General features: G+C 36.1%; 1 protein-coding gene across 1 annotated transcript in view; it reads right to left on the bottom strand.

The window, feature by feature from the left end:
• The window catches only part of MALRD1 (MAM and LDL receptor class A domain containing 1), a gene marked incomplete at its 5' end in the record, with an annotated part of 553418 nt that overhangs the window by 142776 nt on the left and 392469 nt on the right, over window positions 1-18173 (bottom strand). Inside the window, one exon of the mRNA XM_084867858.1 lies at window positions 16834-16991. Within this exon, the coding sequence (XP_084723984.1) occupies window positions 16834-16991 (158 nt within the window). The remainder of the gene's footprint in view (window positions 1-16833; window positions 16992-18173) is intronic.

The following is an 18173-nucleotide window of genomic DNA, read 5'->3' as shown; positions in this document are numbered from 1 at the left end:
CATCACATTTTTCACCCAGCTTGCCAACATACCTCCCCTCTGACACCCATTTGTCTGCTTTCTGTATCTATGTGTCTGTTTCTATTTTGTTTATTTTGTTAATTAGATTCAACATTTAAATGAAATCATATGAAGATATTTGTCTTTCTCTGACTGGCTTACTTCACTTAGCATAATATGATCCAGATAAACCCATGTTGTCACAAAAGGTAAAATTTCTTTCTTTTTTTAGGTTGAATAGCAGTCTATTGTGTAAATGTACCACAGCTTTTTTATCCACTCATTTACTGATGGGCACTTAGGCTGCTTCCAAATCTTGACTATTGTAAATAACACTGCAATAAACACAAGGGCACATATGTTCTTTTGAATTCATGTTTGGGTTTCTTTGAATATATTAATAGAATATTAATAAAAGTGAAATTGCTGGGTCATAAGGAAGTTCCATTTTTATTTTTTTAAAGAAACTCTATATGTTTTCCATAGTGACTGCACCAATCAGTATTCCCACCAGCAATGTATGAGGATTCCCTTTTCTCCACAGCTTTACCAACATGTGTTTTTTGATTTATTGATGATAGCCATTCTGATAGACATGAGGTGATATTTCACTGTGGTTTTAATTTGCATTTTCTGATGATTAATGATATTGAACATCTTTTCATATGTCTATTGGCCATCTCTATGTCCTCTTTAGAGAAGTGTCTATTCAAGTCCTCTGTCCATTTTTTAATTAGGTTGTCTGTATTTTTTTATGTTGAGTTGTATAAATTCTTTATACATTTTTGGTATTATGCTCTTATCAGGTGGATCATTGGTGAATATATTCTCCCATTCAGTTGTTTGTCTTTTCATTTTGTTGATTGTTTCCTTTGCTATGCATTACTATTTGTTTATTTTGTCTTGTTTCCATGTTACATGACTTTAAAACAACTACCCATCTTATTTATCACATTTCCTGCTTGCTGTTTTCCTCCATTATAATGTAAATTTTATGAGGGAAGAGAGTGTGTTTGTTTCATCTAATTATGTATCCTTAATGCTTAGAATATGACTGGGTACATAATAGATGCTCAGTAAACATTTGATAAATAATGAAAGAGTGAAAAAGGTAAAATTTTAAGAAGTTCAGTGTTTTCAAAGGATCTTGAAGATTAACTGGTAAAAAACTTTTAGAGAACTAGAGGGAATAATTGACTCATTAGTCAATAATGGGAGCAGAAGTAGAAGCTCATATTTCTCATTATGAAATTTCTATCTCAGCAAATTTATTATTTTATTTGAAAAAGAAATGTATGTACTTACAAAACTCAGAGTCATTCAGAATTTTCCTTATTTGCTTTGATTCACTCACTTGCCTAATTAGTTGGAAAATCACAAATGTCTCCTCCATTTTAATGTCAGTTAAAACAATTATTCAAATGGTCACTTGGTTTTCTAAACACATTTACTCACTCTTCCCTCCCTTCCCTCTTTCCATCACACTTTCTAATTTTTTTAAGACATAGTAATGCTCTAATCCCTATGTTTATAATTAATTACTTATTTACACTAAAACATCACCTCAACTTCTTTTCTTTGTTTACTATTAGAGATCACTGTGTTATAATTAAGCTACATGTCTTAAAATAAGAAATTCACCATAGATAAGGATGGGCATGGGTAATTTTCTATATATCTGACACACATCTAGATAATATGTATTATATATGTATACAAACATATAATTTTACATATATTATTATATGTATGTATATATGCTTAGAACAATCAGAATATGAAGATCAATTTACATTTAAGCTCTATCTTTAAAGGTTGAATAAATAGATCACTCTTTTTTCTTTCTTATTTGAGACAGAAGATAAAAAATACCAGTTTGTTCTCTAATGTCCCAAAACAAATTCAATGAGTTCATTCACATGAAATCCATGTTGAAACTATAAAAGACTATCTAAAGTTGGCTGGTGATTAGTAGTAAATGTGGTATAATGAGGCATTTCTATCATATTTTAAAAGCATACAGCTTTCCTTCAGTGTTTAACCTACTTAGCAATAAGAAGGATGAACTTAAACTGGGGCTAGAACCCAGATTCTAATCCTGGTTCTGCCAATACTAACTGTGTGTGTGTGTGTGTGTATGTGTCTGTGTGTGTGTGTGTGTGTGTGTGTGTGTGTGTGTGTGTGTTTCAAAAGCATTGTTAGAGTCCTCTAAATAAGGGGATGATACCAAGAGCCTTAGAAATTTTCAGTGTCCAGTCATTTTTAACTCAGAAAACTAGTCTGGGACAAAGGTTTTCCTGTATTCCAGTTGATTGCCCCTCCTGAAAATCACTTGGGTTGCAGTAAACAGCAGTGGCTGAATCAGAGGAGGAAGAGCTGAGAAAACTACGGCTTCTATGCACATGGGAATGGAAATGGCAGATCTGTATTTAGCTCTACGACATTAACCTCACATTCTTTGAAAGAGCCAGACTATTTGGAAATAATCAGAAATCAAGCAACAGCTAAGTGACTCATACACTAGCAGAATGACCTGTGTAGCATTCAATATTAGCCTGATATTTACAGGTGGTTTTCCCCCTCCCAGCTAATAATATTGCTGTACAGACCACCTTCAAAATGCCTTCAAAATACCTTCCCTCAAAAAGAAGAAAAATTAGCCGGCAAAACAGCAAATAGAATAAAAATGGAACAGGGTGTTAATTTAGTTTTAGCATGTTCTGCAAAATTGCAAATATTTTTTAAAAAAATGATCTGTGATTCTGATGGCAAAATGAAAACACATGCTTACCTATACTCCTCAAGAATATTTGACTGCAAAGACAGGAAAAATACAGAAATAAATCTGACACACTGGAAAATCAAGAGCATACTGCCAACATAAAAAAAAAAAGAATTTTCTGAAAGTTTTAAACTGAATAGAAACTGGTGAAAATATGTAAGTAAAACTGCGAATGTTGCGAACACCTACAAATGAAGAAAAGACCAACCTAGAAATGACTGTTCCCAGCAGAATTCTGGGAGCATAAAGACGGAGCTGTGCATGTGTCACTGGCTAGTAATGCATCTTTATAAAAAGTCAGGTCACTCTCTGTGTAAGGAGCTGCTGATCTAGCATCCGTGCCTGAACACACAGCGGGAGTAAATACTAGTACTGCTCCTGTGGGAGATCTGACACAGGAGTTTCCATGAGTGGGCACTGGGACCAGAGCAATGAGGAGGTGTCTCTTGTGACTGCCATGTAGTCCTCATACCTTCCTCAACAAATAAACAAGCTACCATTACATCAGAATTTCAAGCCCACTAGAAATTCAGCTCCTCCTTTACACCAGAGCAAAAGAGAACCAGAGATCATGATTCAAAATAAGTATACACTTTTAGGGGAATGAAACTTCTTACTTGGTTGGAGGCAATGAAATACACACACACACACACACACACACACACACACACACGAGGCCTGATGCACAAAATTTGTGCAAGGGGCTTGACCCTCAGAGCCTTGGCTTCCTCCGGAAGGTCATTTGGACGGTCGTTCTGCTGTTTGGTGTAATTAACATATTAGCTCTTTATTATATAGGACTAGTCAATGTAGACTTATCCACGTGTAGAAATACAAAACTAATAGTAAGTAACCAAAACAAGTGAGGATAATTCTAAGAGACATTACATTGAACAAAATACCTCGAAGTAGATTGCTAATAGATTAAGTGGGCAATAAATAATGTATGTAACTCCCTTGAGAGATTTGGATATCCTATATATAATATCAATAGAATAGAATAGGATAGAACTCTGAATGTTTCTTTTTCTTAAGAAAAAGAAACATTCAGAGTTCTTGGAAATTAAGAATATGATTGCAAGTATAAAACCCCAGAGATTAACTGAATAGCAGAATCAATACAAATTAAATTCCAAAAAGTAAACTGGAAAATTGAACCAAGTAATCAGACTACAGTGCCAGAAGACTGAAACATAAAACCTTTGAGGATATGTTAGAGAGTAGCAAGGACAGAGCCAGAAGTTTACACATCTGTCTAATAGATTTTCCCATAAGGAGATAATTAAATCAATTACAGAATAAAACCACCTGGTGATAAAACAGGATGAGGGTCCATCAAACTTCCAGGATGATGAACTCCAGGAATAAAAAAAAAAATTTTACACATTTTCTGAGAGAAAAGATTTGTAAAAATCCTGGAGGAGAAATAATCAGACTGACATCTGTCTTCTGTAAGGCAGACAGATCATGGATTTTAGAATACAATGCAACAGCACCTTCAATAACTTCAGGAAAAATAATTTTGAACCTAGAAGTTCATACCCCATCAAACTACCTTTCCAATATCGGTACATAACAGTTTTTCAATTAATCAAGAACTCACAAAGCTTACCACCCATGTATACACTATTTTTGAAATGTGTGTAAAGAAGACATGTTATTTGGGGCTGAAGGTGTCTGCCCCAGAGTTCATATGTTGAACCCTGAACCCTAGTATTCTAAAAAGTGGCTGTATTTAGAGACAAAAGGTAATTAAATTAAAATGAGGCCCTTGGGGTGGACCCTAAGACATTTTTTCTGATGTTCTCAAAACAAAAGGAAATTTGGACACAAGAAGAGATATATACCAGAGATGATCACACATAGAGGAAAATTCACGTGAGGGAAGAGAAGGCTACTATCTGTAAGCCAACGAGAGAAAATGCAGGAGAAATCCAACATGTTGACAAGCTGCTCTTGGATCAGTAGAATCTAGAAACTTGAGTAAATAAACTTCTGTTGTTTAAACTGCCCAATCTGTGGCATTTTGTTATGGCAGCTTAGCAGGCTAATATACACAGTAAACAAAAATTCAATATAGTGATTGCATAGGAATTGATAAGGGCTAGTGAGCAAAGATAACTATAAAAGTTTTACTTGATTATTATATATTAGTGAGGCATGTCAAAGATGTGATTGCCAAGAGAGGGGATGAATTACACCTCAAATCTTCTGTTCTAGCCAATTTTAGTAAATCATAGAGCTGGGAGGATAAGCCAGGTCAATAAAATCTTGCCAAAGATCTTCATTTATTTGAGGAGTGGGTAGGTTGGAAGTATGCAATTCATTTACAATAATAGTGGATAAATATTTTAAAGCAAATTAAGCATCCACTTCAGAAAAAGAGACACAGCAATTAAAATGTTTAAATACTGGGAATAAGCAAGAACAAAAGACATAAAAATGGAAAAGACATATAAAGGGAAAAATAATGAAACAAGGAGAGAGACACAGAAAATATAGAAAAATAGGTCTCCATTTTAATAAAACAATAACCATAACACTGAGTTGATTTTGTAAAAGAACAGAAGCTCAGATAACAGGAAAAAAAGATACCCCCAGCCTTGTCTTTATAACTGACATAATGAAAGCCAACTGTCATGGAATAATAAAAATAAAAAGATGGGTAAAATTTTATAGAAATTATTATTATTATTATTATTATTATTATTTTAATATATTTTTATTGATTTTTTTACAGAGAGGAAGAGAGAGGGATAGAGAGTTAGAAACATCAATGAGAGAGAATCATCGATCAGTTGCCTCTTGCACACCCCGTACTGGAGATGTGCCCGCAACCAACGTACATGCCCTTGACCGGATTCGAACCCAGGACTCTTCAGTCCACAGGCCGACGCTCTATCCACTGAGCCAAACTGGTTTTGGCAGAAATTATTTTTTAAATGGTAAGAACATCCAAGTTATTAACAGGCAAAATATTTCAGGGAAAGTATAAAGAGGGGTGTTTAAACTTGATAAAAGTTCTAATTCCCCAAGCAGATATAACTGTTGAATTCTTACACAATCAACAATATAGCTTTGAGCTATAAAGGGCTGAGATGGATATAAACAAAAAGACAAACTGAGAATTCTATAATCAAATTGGAGGAATTTAAAATACATTTTTCCCAAATTGACAAACTTAGTAGATACCAGTAAGCATGTAGAGGATTAGTATGTATCTCTGTGTTTCTATTGTCTTTCTATCCCTCTATCTATTTTTGAAATAAAATTAAGAAACAACCTTTCTTTTATGCATCTGTAGAAAATTTACAAATGCATATATAAATTTCACGTATAATAACGGAAGCATGTCAAATCAACAGGAGAGAACACAGTACTGAATCAATGGTGGTGGTGGAGGAACTGGCTTACAAACAGCAAAAATTAGGAGCTTCTAACTTCTCACCATACGTACACAAAATGAAGTATAAGAGGATTAATTAAGTATAGAAATCAAAACTGTATAAATCTAAAATAAGTAAGATTATTTTTATGGCAGGAAAGTGCTTCCTAAACAAAGCATTAAACCCAGGATCTCTAAGGAAAATAGATTAATAGATTTCATGAAATAAGAATGTAAAAGAAAATTACTTTAATCAAATATGACATTTTAAAAATTTTATATAAAATAAAAGACCTAGACTTTTTAAAAAATATATGTCTTACTGATTTTTTACAGAGAGGAAGGAAGCGGCATAGAGAGCTAGAAACATTGATGAGAGAGAAACACTGATCAGCTGCCTCCTGCACACCCCCTACTGGGGATGTGCCCACAACCAAGGAACATGCCCTTAACCAGAATCAAACCTGGAACCCTTGAGTCTGCAGACTGACACTCTATCCCCTGAACCAAACTGGGTTTTGTCAAGACTCAGACTTTTAAGCAAAGCTGGTTTTGGGATCTTTCTTATGGTGACTTTATACCGACCCAATGTTGGCAGGTGTAAGAAATACCTTCTTTTGCAAATTCCCATGTCTGTGTCTTAAAACTATGACATGATTTTAATGTTTAGCAGCATATTTATTCAAGTTGAGGTTACTTTTCTTTTTCGGATTTTATTATATTCCAAAGGAAAAGTTTATTGTGAAGGTCAGATTAGATTAGCTCCTTCTCTTGAGTGTCAGCTTTTACATTTCAAATGGTGCCTGACCACTCAGCTCCATTTATAATTTAATTGTAACTTATAGTAGTATGTTTCACCATCACATTTTTTTCTATTCTCTGCAATGGGAGATCACAGCACATCTCAGCATAGTCGGTTTTAGCTACACTATTGAAGTATCTCTTTGCTGGCAAGATCTACACACTCACCTTTGCTAATCTGGTAACAAAAGCCCTTGATTCTTATGTTGTGATAGATGATGGTTGTGTGTTAGACACACTCTACAAGGCAAAGCTCGTCTGGCATGCACCCCACCCAGCAAAATGCCTGGCACATGGCACATGCAACCTTACCTTTCTCTTTTATTTAATATAATAGGACCTATCAGATTAAGATATGGAACACTGATACTATATTGAAAAAAAAAAACCCACCTTGAATCTATTCTCAAAAAGGGAGGAAATCACATAAATAGTTAGGTTCATTTTAACAGTTTTTATTATATATTACTTTGTTACATCTTACAACTGATTGCAATGCAGCAGTGTATGTGACACGTGGAAAACTACTGTCCCAGTATATTGCTTCCTATATTTCCGCTTAAAATACATAAGATGCTCAATTTAGAGTACAATCTAGATCTTCTGAAAGACTGTTTAGATAGCAGGAATGTGTTATGCTCCATGACTCCTACACATATATCTACCATTTATATCTGGGGATATTGCATATACTATGGTTTCCTCTCTTAAACACAATCTACTATTATTTTCAAGCTAGAGGCACAGTGTATGAATTCGTTCATGGTTGGGGTCCCTCAGCCTGGCCAGTGATCAGGGCTAATCAGGGCTAATTGGGGCCGGGTGGCTGGAGGGAGAGCCTATGCAAGGTTGGCCACCCCGGGAGTTTGGCTGTGGGAGTGCACTGACCTCCAGAAGGCAGCTCCTGCATTGAGTGTCTGCCCCCCGGTGGTCAGGCCACATCATAGCTACCTGCTGGTTGTCTGGTCTTTCAGTTGTCTGGTCATAATGGTCGCTTAGGCTTTTATAAATATAGAGGCTGCTCTTGATAAGCAGTGTGCCACCACTGGTGAAAACTATCACCATGAGCTTTAGCATAAACTGGGATGAAAGAGAAGTGGTTAATCTGGAGCATCAATAAAAATGTGCTTTTAAAAAAGAATAATATTATAGATGTAATACTGATAGTGACTCCCAACAAATCTCATAATATTAACATCATAACATTTTAAAATTAAGCATTAATAATATAAAAAAGGAATAAAACAAAATAACCAGATGTGTAAATTGCCTTAAGGACATATAATACAATGAGTACCTATTTAATTTTTAATACATATTTTTAAAAATGTAAAAAGCATTTTCAATATTTTTTCTCTTTTGAAACAACATTTTTTTTATTGGTTTTCTTTTTCATTCAACATATGCCTGGAGGAATTTATGCTGCATTCATGATAATTACAAAATGGGCCAGGTCCTCATCTGTGTGGTGATATCTCACAGTAATAACAGGAGCCTTTTTGGCATCATTTTAACAGAGGTTATCAGTTTGTAAGTTATTCTTCACTGTACTAAATGGTAAATGGTGCCACAACTAAGTGAAAATAAATCTATTTTTCCCTCTACTACTAGGAAACGTTCATGCTCCATATTTCATTGCTTCATTACTCAATTATTCTTCATAACCATAGTTATGTGGGTGGTAACATTAGGTGCTGATTGGTACGTCAAATGTCCTTTCTAGGTAATCTCATGCCCCAGCAGGCCCACTCTCACTTTGTGTTTTAAGAAACAAGGTTGAATGGGATGAAACTCTTCCTCCTTTTCCAGACTTCTTACTCTGAAGGTCAGGGGTCTGGGAGCATCCAGGGAATAAAGAGAATTTCCTTTGTCATTAGCGTGCAGAAAGCCACCCTCTGAATGGTCTGACTCTTCTACTAGGACATCTGTAAATGTGATGAGAAACTTGAGAAGTTCAAAACTGACCAGAGAAGGTCTTAATCAGTTTGACAAAGAGATGTAGTCTTGGTGATCCTTGAACTACTCTTTCAACAGTTAATCATTAAAAGCAGCAGAACACTTAGTACACTGCTGATGGAATGCAGACTGGTACAGCCATTATGGAAAACAGTATGCAGTTTCCTCAAAAAATTAAATAAGGACTGCCATGAAACTCAAAACACCAGTCAGAAAGAATGTATACACCCCTGTTTCATAAAAACAAAATTTAGAATAGCTAAGATCTGAAAACAGCCCAAGTGGCCACCAGCAGATGAGTGGATAAACAAGCTGAGATATGGAATGTTATGCAGCTATTAAAAAGAAGGATCTCTTACCCTTTGAGACAGCATGGATGGACCTAGAGAGTATTATGCAAAGTGAAATAAGCAGATCAAAGAAAGACAAGTATTACATGATCTCACTCATAAGTGGAATCTAATGAACAAAATAAATTGATGAACAAAATAGATCTAGAGACATGGAAGCATAGAACAAACCGATGAATCACAGAGGGAAGGTGGGGATGGGAGGTGGGTTGGGAGAGATTAATTGGGGAACTTGTATGCATATATATACACAGCCTATGGACACAGACAATCGTATGGTGAAGACCTGGGAGGGGCAGGTATGGGGTGGAGGTAGTCAATAGGGAAAAAAAGGGGGGGGGACATATGTAGTGCTTTCAATAATAAAGACATTTAAAAAAAATATGTCTTTACTTTAAAAAATAAAAGAAAGAAAAACAGAAAAAAAGGATGACATGGTGGATGACATAGGCAATTATAGGTAAAACAAATACATATAGCACCCACTCACCAATGTTTAAAGGACTAGATTTCAATAAATATTTGTAGAAAATAAGGAATAATTTTGAATAATAAAAATAAAGAAAACTAAAATGTGCCATAAAAATTGCTATCTAGATCTGAAAGAGTAAACACAGACTGGAGCCAGTGGCTCTGGGGACGCCAAAGCCTGCCACCTCCTAGCTCTAGGACTTCAGACATGCTCCTGAAGCTTCCTCTGACACATTATTTTCTTTATTAAAATGTGGATAATATTAGCCCTAGCTTGTTTGGGTAAGTGGTTAGAGCATCAGTCCATAGGTCATAGGTTTGATTCGGGGTCAAATGAGGTTCTGCTTCCCAGCATATGTCAAGAGTTTGGCTCAAATAAACTCAAAAAAAATTGTTTACAGGTTCAATGGTTGTTGTTCATTTGTTTTTTGTTTGTTTGTTTGTTTGTTTTTTACATTAACATTACTTGGCATAGTCACGACAGGATTCCAAAGAAGCTCACCCAGGACCATCCCTTGGACTTGGACTTGGTGCTAGGATCCAGCAAAGGGCTGATTGAGCCTGTGGGTTCTCCACCCGTTGGCTGAATGTGGATTCCTTGAACTCTAGCAGATGATGAGTAAAACCCTGGCATTAATGTCACCTAAGATAAGGACATCTAGAGAAGAAGATTCGCCAGAGCGAAGAAAAGAAGTGAAGCACTGATAAAGGTGGGTCACAGAAAATTCAGTGGGGAGATTCACTGCGTGTAAAACTTGCACCAAGTCTTGGAGGTCGAGAGCCTAAGGTGGGCAAGAAAGTCTTTTGTTTTGAGCCAGGCCATAATGGGGAAGGATTTGACCAAAAGGCAAAAATATTTTTGTAAATTTTTAGCTTCCATGTTCAAGGATAAAGAAATTAAAATGTTTAAAGATACTCTTTCAAATCAGGCTCAAGGAAAAAGAGTGCCATTGTCATCTTTAATTATGTGGGGTCTTGTTCAATCACTATTATGCCTAATTTGTATCAGGGATAAAAAGTCCGTATAAGAAAAAGGGCCTTGCCAGATCCTCTGCCTCTCCTATCCAGAGGTTCAAAGGCAGCTAGAGAGAGTGAGCTGTTAATCATCTCACCAGGGAATGCTCTGATGCTTTGTTTAAAAATTACCATAGGATGCCTTGGGACCAGCAGATTTTAGCTAAAATAACTTTAAAGGCCAGTCAATGCTTTGGAGAACAGAATAGGAAGAGATTCAGGAAGGGAACAGCAATTTATTAAGTCTATATGTTATCTGTTGAATGTAGTTTTATCTGTCATTTTATTTGGTTGGTGTATATTGTTAGTCTATTAAGCATGCCTTTAATTCAATAAGGAAACCTGGGCCTCTAGGTCGATTGCTAAATTGCCTGAAGCAAGCAGGATGTGGGGGTGGAGAGACACCTGGTGTTCCTGTAAAATGGACGCCCACTCCTGAGAACAATCTCATTGCTTCCAGCAGTCAATGGCACATACATCCTTTGTACATTCCTGAGCCCTGGTGGGTGGGGGTGCTTTCAGGAGGCAACATGATGTGTCTCTCTACATTTGATGTCTTCTCTCTCTCTGTGTGTGTGTCTGTCTCTCTCTCCCTCTTCCTATCTCCTACTCTCTCTAGAAACCAATGAGAAAAATACCCTTGGGTGAGGATTAAAAAATAAATAAATAAATAAAAAGCAGACAATGTTAGTGCTTGCCTCAATGAGGATTAGACCGGTCAATACATGTTAAACACTTTAGACAGTGCACAGCATATAGTAATCATCTAATACTACTCTCTGCTATTTTTATTTTTCTCTGCTCTTACTATCTTCCTAAACATCACAGCAAAGCAAAGAAAATCTCACAAACACTGACTACAACAATAATGACTTCCTGAATGGGACAATCACATGCTTAATTCCATAGGTTTTAGCAGAAATCATTTAGGTCTAAAAAACCCTAACTCTATGTCAACACAAAAGGTTAACTGTTCTGAAATATGAAAAATAGGCTACTAGAAACCCATATAGATATATGAATTCATCTCTTATCACTGAACACAGTTTTAAGTATTTGGTTATGTTTTTTTTTCTTCACAAGCAATTAGAAATTTCTACAAATTACCCAAAATAGTTGTAGAAGTATTAATTATTCAAGTTACCTGCCTTCCTTTGTGTATCTTTAAAAAATGAGTTTGGATATTAAAGGATAATAGTCACTTTTTACAGGAATGCTTTTTGTCCAGTGTCAAACTTTACCTCTTTTCATAGATATTAAGTAACTCACATGAGTTAGTATTAAATATTAAAACAAGCTAAAATACTGGGATTAAATAATCTCATGGGAAATTTATTTGGTTCACTGAGGTTATTTTGGCAATGTGATTCAAAAGTAACTAGCACTGTTTTAAGGAGTGCTTTTAATTTTATATGTAGGTAGGTAAGTGGGGGAAAAATGACCTAGAAAATAATGTATTAGCATCATTCTATAATTTCCTGAGCTTTTGAATAAAAGGATATTGATGCCTGTATGAACATTTTATTATTCTGAATATTATTCATTCACCATCAGGCTTCCCAGTTCTTATAAAACAGTTGCCTTCTCTATGTAACATCTACTTTGCAGGCTGGGATAAATCTGAATTGTTTGGCTTTTTATCCCAAAAAGTTATAGAAAGCTCATAATTGAATTTCACTTTGATCTCCTCAACTGTACAAGTCTTCTTTGACTAGTAGATTTATATGATGCCCTCTATAATATACTATAACATTAAAGCATGAGTAATTTAGAAAATAATCTTAATATACCAGTGAAAATTTAAGTCTTGCTCATTATGTAGAAATTGCTTTTAGTTTATCCTAACACTCCACTTTAGATCAAGCCCTAACTTCTTTGCCCAAACTTCTAGAAATCATCTAACGTGTCTTCTTGCTTCACTTCCACTTCTGTCCTCCTCCTGCTACCAGCACTCATTCCTTTTCCCTGTAGTTGTGGGGCAGTCTTTTAAATTATCAAATAAGCTTATATTATTCTACAGTTTCACACTCTGCTATGAATTGGATGCTTGTATGTCTCACCAAATTCATATGGCGAAGCCCTCATCCCCAATGCTTTAGTTTTTGGTGGGGCCTTTGAGAGGTAATTAGCTCATGAGGGTGAAGGCCCTCTGAATGGGATTTGTGTGGTTATAAAAGAGACCCAGGAGAGATGATCTCTCTGCCAGTGAGCACACAGAGAAGGCATCCATGTGCAAACCAGGAAGAGGATGCACAACAGAAACTGAACTAGCTGGCATTTTGACCTTGGATTTTTCAGCCCCCAGGACTGTGAGCTGTAAATTTCTCTTGTGTAAACCACCTAGTCCATGGTAATTTGTTATAGCAGTCCAAGACACTCCCCAATGACATTGCATGGTTCTTAAATAAAATCTAATCTCACAGTCATCAGTCCCTACAGGAGCTGGCCCCTGCCTGTTTGATATATATGATATATGATATATATATATATATATATATATATATATATATATATATATATATATATAATTTTGTGCCAGCTGTTCTGGCCCTCACATTCCTTTCACCTTTGCACCTTTTTATTGACTTACTCCCTCTGCCTAGAACAAAGCTGGCTCTGTCTTGTCTTTCTTCTTTTTTTTTTTTTTTCTTTTATCTTTTTAAAAAATATATTTTATTGATTTTTTTACAGAGAGGAAGAGAGAGGGATAAGGAGTTAGAAACATCAAGGAGAATCAGCTGCCTCTTGCACACCCCCTACTGGAGATGTGAACGCAACCAAGGTACATGCCCTTGACCTGAATCTAACTTGGGACCTTTCAGTCCACAGGCCAACGCTCTATCCAAGGAGCCAAACCGGTTTTGGCTCTGTCTTGTTTTTCAAATATAAATTCAAACATTATTTTTCTTAGGGAGGATTCCTTACCATTCAGTATAAAATAACACTCTCAGCAGACCCTAAGTAATTATTCATCACCAAAATCTGTTTTATTTGCTTCATGGTATTGTATCACAAATTGAAGTTTTCATATTAAGGTGTTTCTAATTTTGTTTTCTGTCTTCCCTACCAGAGGATAGTTTTTAATAAGTTAACATAAGCAGACAAATTTAAACTGACTGGTGCTGACTCAAAATTTTTCATTATTTTACAAATTAATATTTTCAAAAGATTTGTATTTTCTTTGGGGTGGGCACTAATATCAGGCAGGGACAAGCTATACAATATAAACTACTCTAACATATTTCAAAAATAGAGGAAATTTAATATGGGGAATTGGTTACAAAATTTATTGCAGAGATGAGAAACCACCAAGAAATTTATGAGACAATAGATGAGTATGCACAGGAAGATGTTTCCACATCCCTAAAACTAGAGCATTAAAGGGAAGTAGCCACCAAAATTGAGTTGCTGAAAGAAGCTAGAATTTGGCAGGCTTACTTAGTGGGAGTTAGAACTAAGGAGCCAGTGCCTATCTGGATGAAACAGAGTTACAGTTGAGATGCAGTTAGAAAGTCAGCCAAAATAGAGAGAAAGGGAAGGCTTGCCTCCTCTTCCTGCCTCTGTCTTTGGCCAGTGCCTTTCATTGGTCAAACTTATCCAGGTAGCAGAGAGCAAAGAAGCTTGGGAAATGTAGTTCTCAGGGATACAGAACAGAACAGAACACAGAAGGGCAGAGATTATGCAGTACTTAATATAATTTCATTAAATTTGTGCTGGCAAGAAAGCACACTAACCACAATCTACAATTGGAAATCTCTATTAGGAATGTTGTACTATTTTCATTGCCTCATAAATCCTCTACTAGAAACCTCACCTTAGGTAGTTTCCTTGCCACACCCTTTCTAAAGGATTTATGTAATCACTGTAAGTAGTTTCAGATTAGCACAATTATACTCTGCCATGTGCTCCAAGACTACATTTGCTCTTTATGAACTCAAGTGGTCATCTGTTATGGCACATTCTACAATAGATCAGTGTCTCTCAGCCCTCTCAATTTAAACACCCTTTAGATATAAATTTTTTAAATTAGAAAGGTATTGCATATTTAATGCAGACAATTATAAAATTAATGAGTAAAAATAATAAGATAACATTTTTTCTCCACCATCTAGAGATAATTAACCATTGTTTGTGTATGTTTGCATATATTTCTTTTAACAATGTAGATATTTATATAGATTAATATATATATATATATATATATATATATATACACACACACACACACACACACACACACACACACACACCCCGATACACTCAAAATTAGATATATGTTTTAAATGACATTCTGGAATGCATTTTTATTAACTGCTTTAGTTATTAATGAGATATAAACATTTCTCTTTATCACTAATTATTCACTAACATAGTTTAATATATTACCCTATCTAATAAAAGAGTAATATGCAAATTAACCAGCACTCCACTACACCCATAAGCCATGCCCATAAGCTACACCCACAAGTCAATCAGGAGAAAGTATGCAAATTAACCCCACCAAGATGGCTGTGGCCACAGAGAGAGCAGGAAGGGGTTGGGTTTCCCTGGAAATGAAGGAAGCCAAGCTTTCCACACACCCTAGCTGGCCCAGGCTTCCACTCAATGCTACAAAGTTCCAATTATAGAAGATGAATAAATCCCAACAAAAATAGTGGCAGCCATGGAGCTGGAGAGAGCAGGAGGCTAGAGTTTCCCCTGGCGATGGGGGAAGCCAAGCTTTCTGTACACCCTAGCAAGCCCAGGCCTCCACTCCAGGCTACAAAGTTTCAATTGTAGAAGATAAATAAATCTCAGATACCAGGATCTCTGCTTGGGTCACCGGGGGGAGGTGGGGGGGGGTGCTGTTGGCCTGCAAACCACCACAGGGGGGGGGGGGCGTTGTTGGCCTGCAAACCACCACAGGCCCCTCACCCAGGCTGCCCCATGACCCAAGGGAACCCCTACCCTGATATGGACACACTTCAGGGAAAACCAGCTGGCCCCTACCCATTCACCAGGCTTTTATCCTATCTAATCCTATCTAATAATAATTTTAAAAAAAAAAAAAAAATATATATATATATATGTATATATATATATATATATATGTATATATATATGCAAATTGATCATCACTCCAACACACAAAATAGCTTCCCCCCTGTGGTCAAAAATCCTGCCCCCATGAGAGCACAAAATGGCCACCACAAGATGGCCAGCAGGGGAGGGCAGTTGGGAGGGACCAGGCCTGCAAGGGAGGGCAGTTAGTGGCAATCAAGCCTGTAGGGGAGTGCAGTTAGGGGTGATCAGATCTGCAGGGGAAGGAAGTTAGGGGCAAACAGGCTGGCAGGGGAGCAGTTAGACATCACTCAGGCTGGCAGGGAAGTGGTAATGGAATGATCAGGCTGGCAGGCAGAAGAGGTTAGGGGCAATCATGAAGGCAGGCAGGTGAGCAGTTGGGAACCAGCAGTCCTGGATTGAGAGGGATGTCCAACTGACCATTTAGGCCCGATCCCACTGTGTTCAGATTGGAGAGGGTGCAGGCTCGACTGAGGGAAACCCCCCCACACCTGTGCATGAATTTCATAGATCTGGCCTCTAATGTTTTGATAATTATTATAAAAAATATGAAGCTTTCAATTACCAAAATAGTCTTCATAATTTCATATTGATAACAACAAATAAGAATATTTATCCACATATATACCAACAATGCACATTATTATTCATTTTATTCCTTTAAAAACTCTTTTTAATATTAAAATATAAGAGATTCTTCCTCATTACAATTCCAGATAATATTAGTTAGACTTTTGGTCTTAATTACTTTAGAAAACACATGAACAATTGTTAAGTTCTCAGACCCCTGATAAGGAGTGATCTGTCCTGTCCAGCAAACTTCCCCATGTCATAACTGCAGAGAGTTCTTACAAATGCAACACATCTGTTGAAATACCTCTGCCCCCATGACACTGATATGCCCAAATTAGAGATAATAAGAAAGAAAAAGTTTATAAGATTATGAAAAAAACATGTTAAAAGACATCCTACAAAGATTTTAGTGCAACACAATCTCTGTCTTGCTTTTGTACCTTTAGTACTCCCATACTCCTGGGATCGGTCATGTAGAACCAGAACCGAACGGTACACATTCCGAGGCTTGCCGGGAAGTACTGAGAAGTAGTGATTCTTGCGGTGTATCCTTCTTTGGGACCAGATGAGTTGACATACACAAAGTGTTGTCCACTACCTTGAAATAGATAAATAGAACTTTTTAAAATTAAATTATATATTTTATAGCAGGAGGCAGAATGTAGTTATAACATGTACACATTTCATTTTTCTCCAAACACACACACACACACACGCATTTAAACATAATTCATTTACTTTTTGTGAGTTATATATCAATAACATTTATTTTTTTGAACAACAACAAAAAAGAGTCATGATTATGTGATTCTCAAAATTCACCCAGGGATGTGACTCGTGCATAAAGTGATAAAATATTTGTGTTTTTCCCAATTTGCTTAAATTGTCAATCAGTTTCAAGCAAATAAAATATTTTGTGAGTTGCATGTTGAGCAGGTATTGGGGACTGATTGATGTATCTCATGTTCTGATTCACACACTAGCTACAGTAGTAATGAATGGTGATGCCAGCAAAATGAAATGTAATTCTCAATGCCACTACATTATTTTTTCTGAGCAATAAATGACTTCTCCTCAATTGCATTATGGGATGAATATGTGAAAGATCTCTCTATTTAAACACAGCTGGATTTATTTCCCCTGCATACATCATCATATGTCTTTTGGCATTTTGTAAGTACTGTCTAGAGAAATACCTATTCCGGTCCTTTGCTCATTTTTTTAAAATTAGATTGATTGTATTTTTAATGTTAAGTTGTATGAGTTCTTCATAAATTTTGGATATTAATCCCTTATCAGATGTGTAATTGGCAAATATCTTCCACCATGTGATAGTTTGGAGAAATACCTGAGATTTTACTGCCTATGTTTTCATCTCAGGTCATTATGGTTTTCAGTCTAACATTTCAGTCTTGAATCCATTTTGAGTTTATTCTTGTGTATGATAGAGGAGGTGATCTAGTGTTTTGTTTTTGTTTTGTTTTGTTGTTGTTTTTTGCATATATCCATTCAGTTTTCCCCACACCATTTATAGGAGAGATATCTTTTTCTCATTGTATATTCTTGCCTCATTTATCAAATATTAATTGAATATAAAGGCATAGATTAATTTCTGGGCTTTCTATTCTGTTCCATTGATCTAAGTGTCTGTTTTCATGTCAGTACCATACTGTTTTTGTTAACAGTATAACCTTATAATATAGTTTGATATTAGATAGCATGATACCTCCAACTTTTAAAACACTGCTTTAGCTACTTTGGGGGTCTTTTGTAGTTCCAT

The sequence above is a fragment of the Pipistrellus hanaki genome (assembly GCF_964339955.1).
Source record: "Pipistrellus hanaki genome assembly, chromosome: 1".
Lineage (NCBI taxonomy): Eukaryota > Metazoa > Chordata > Mammalia > Chiroptera > Vespertilionidae > Pipistrellus > Pipistrellus hanaki.
Note: the sequence above shows the minus strand (reverse complement) of the source record. Positions and strands in the feature narration are given on the sequence as shown.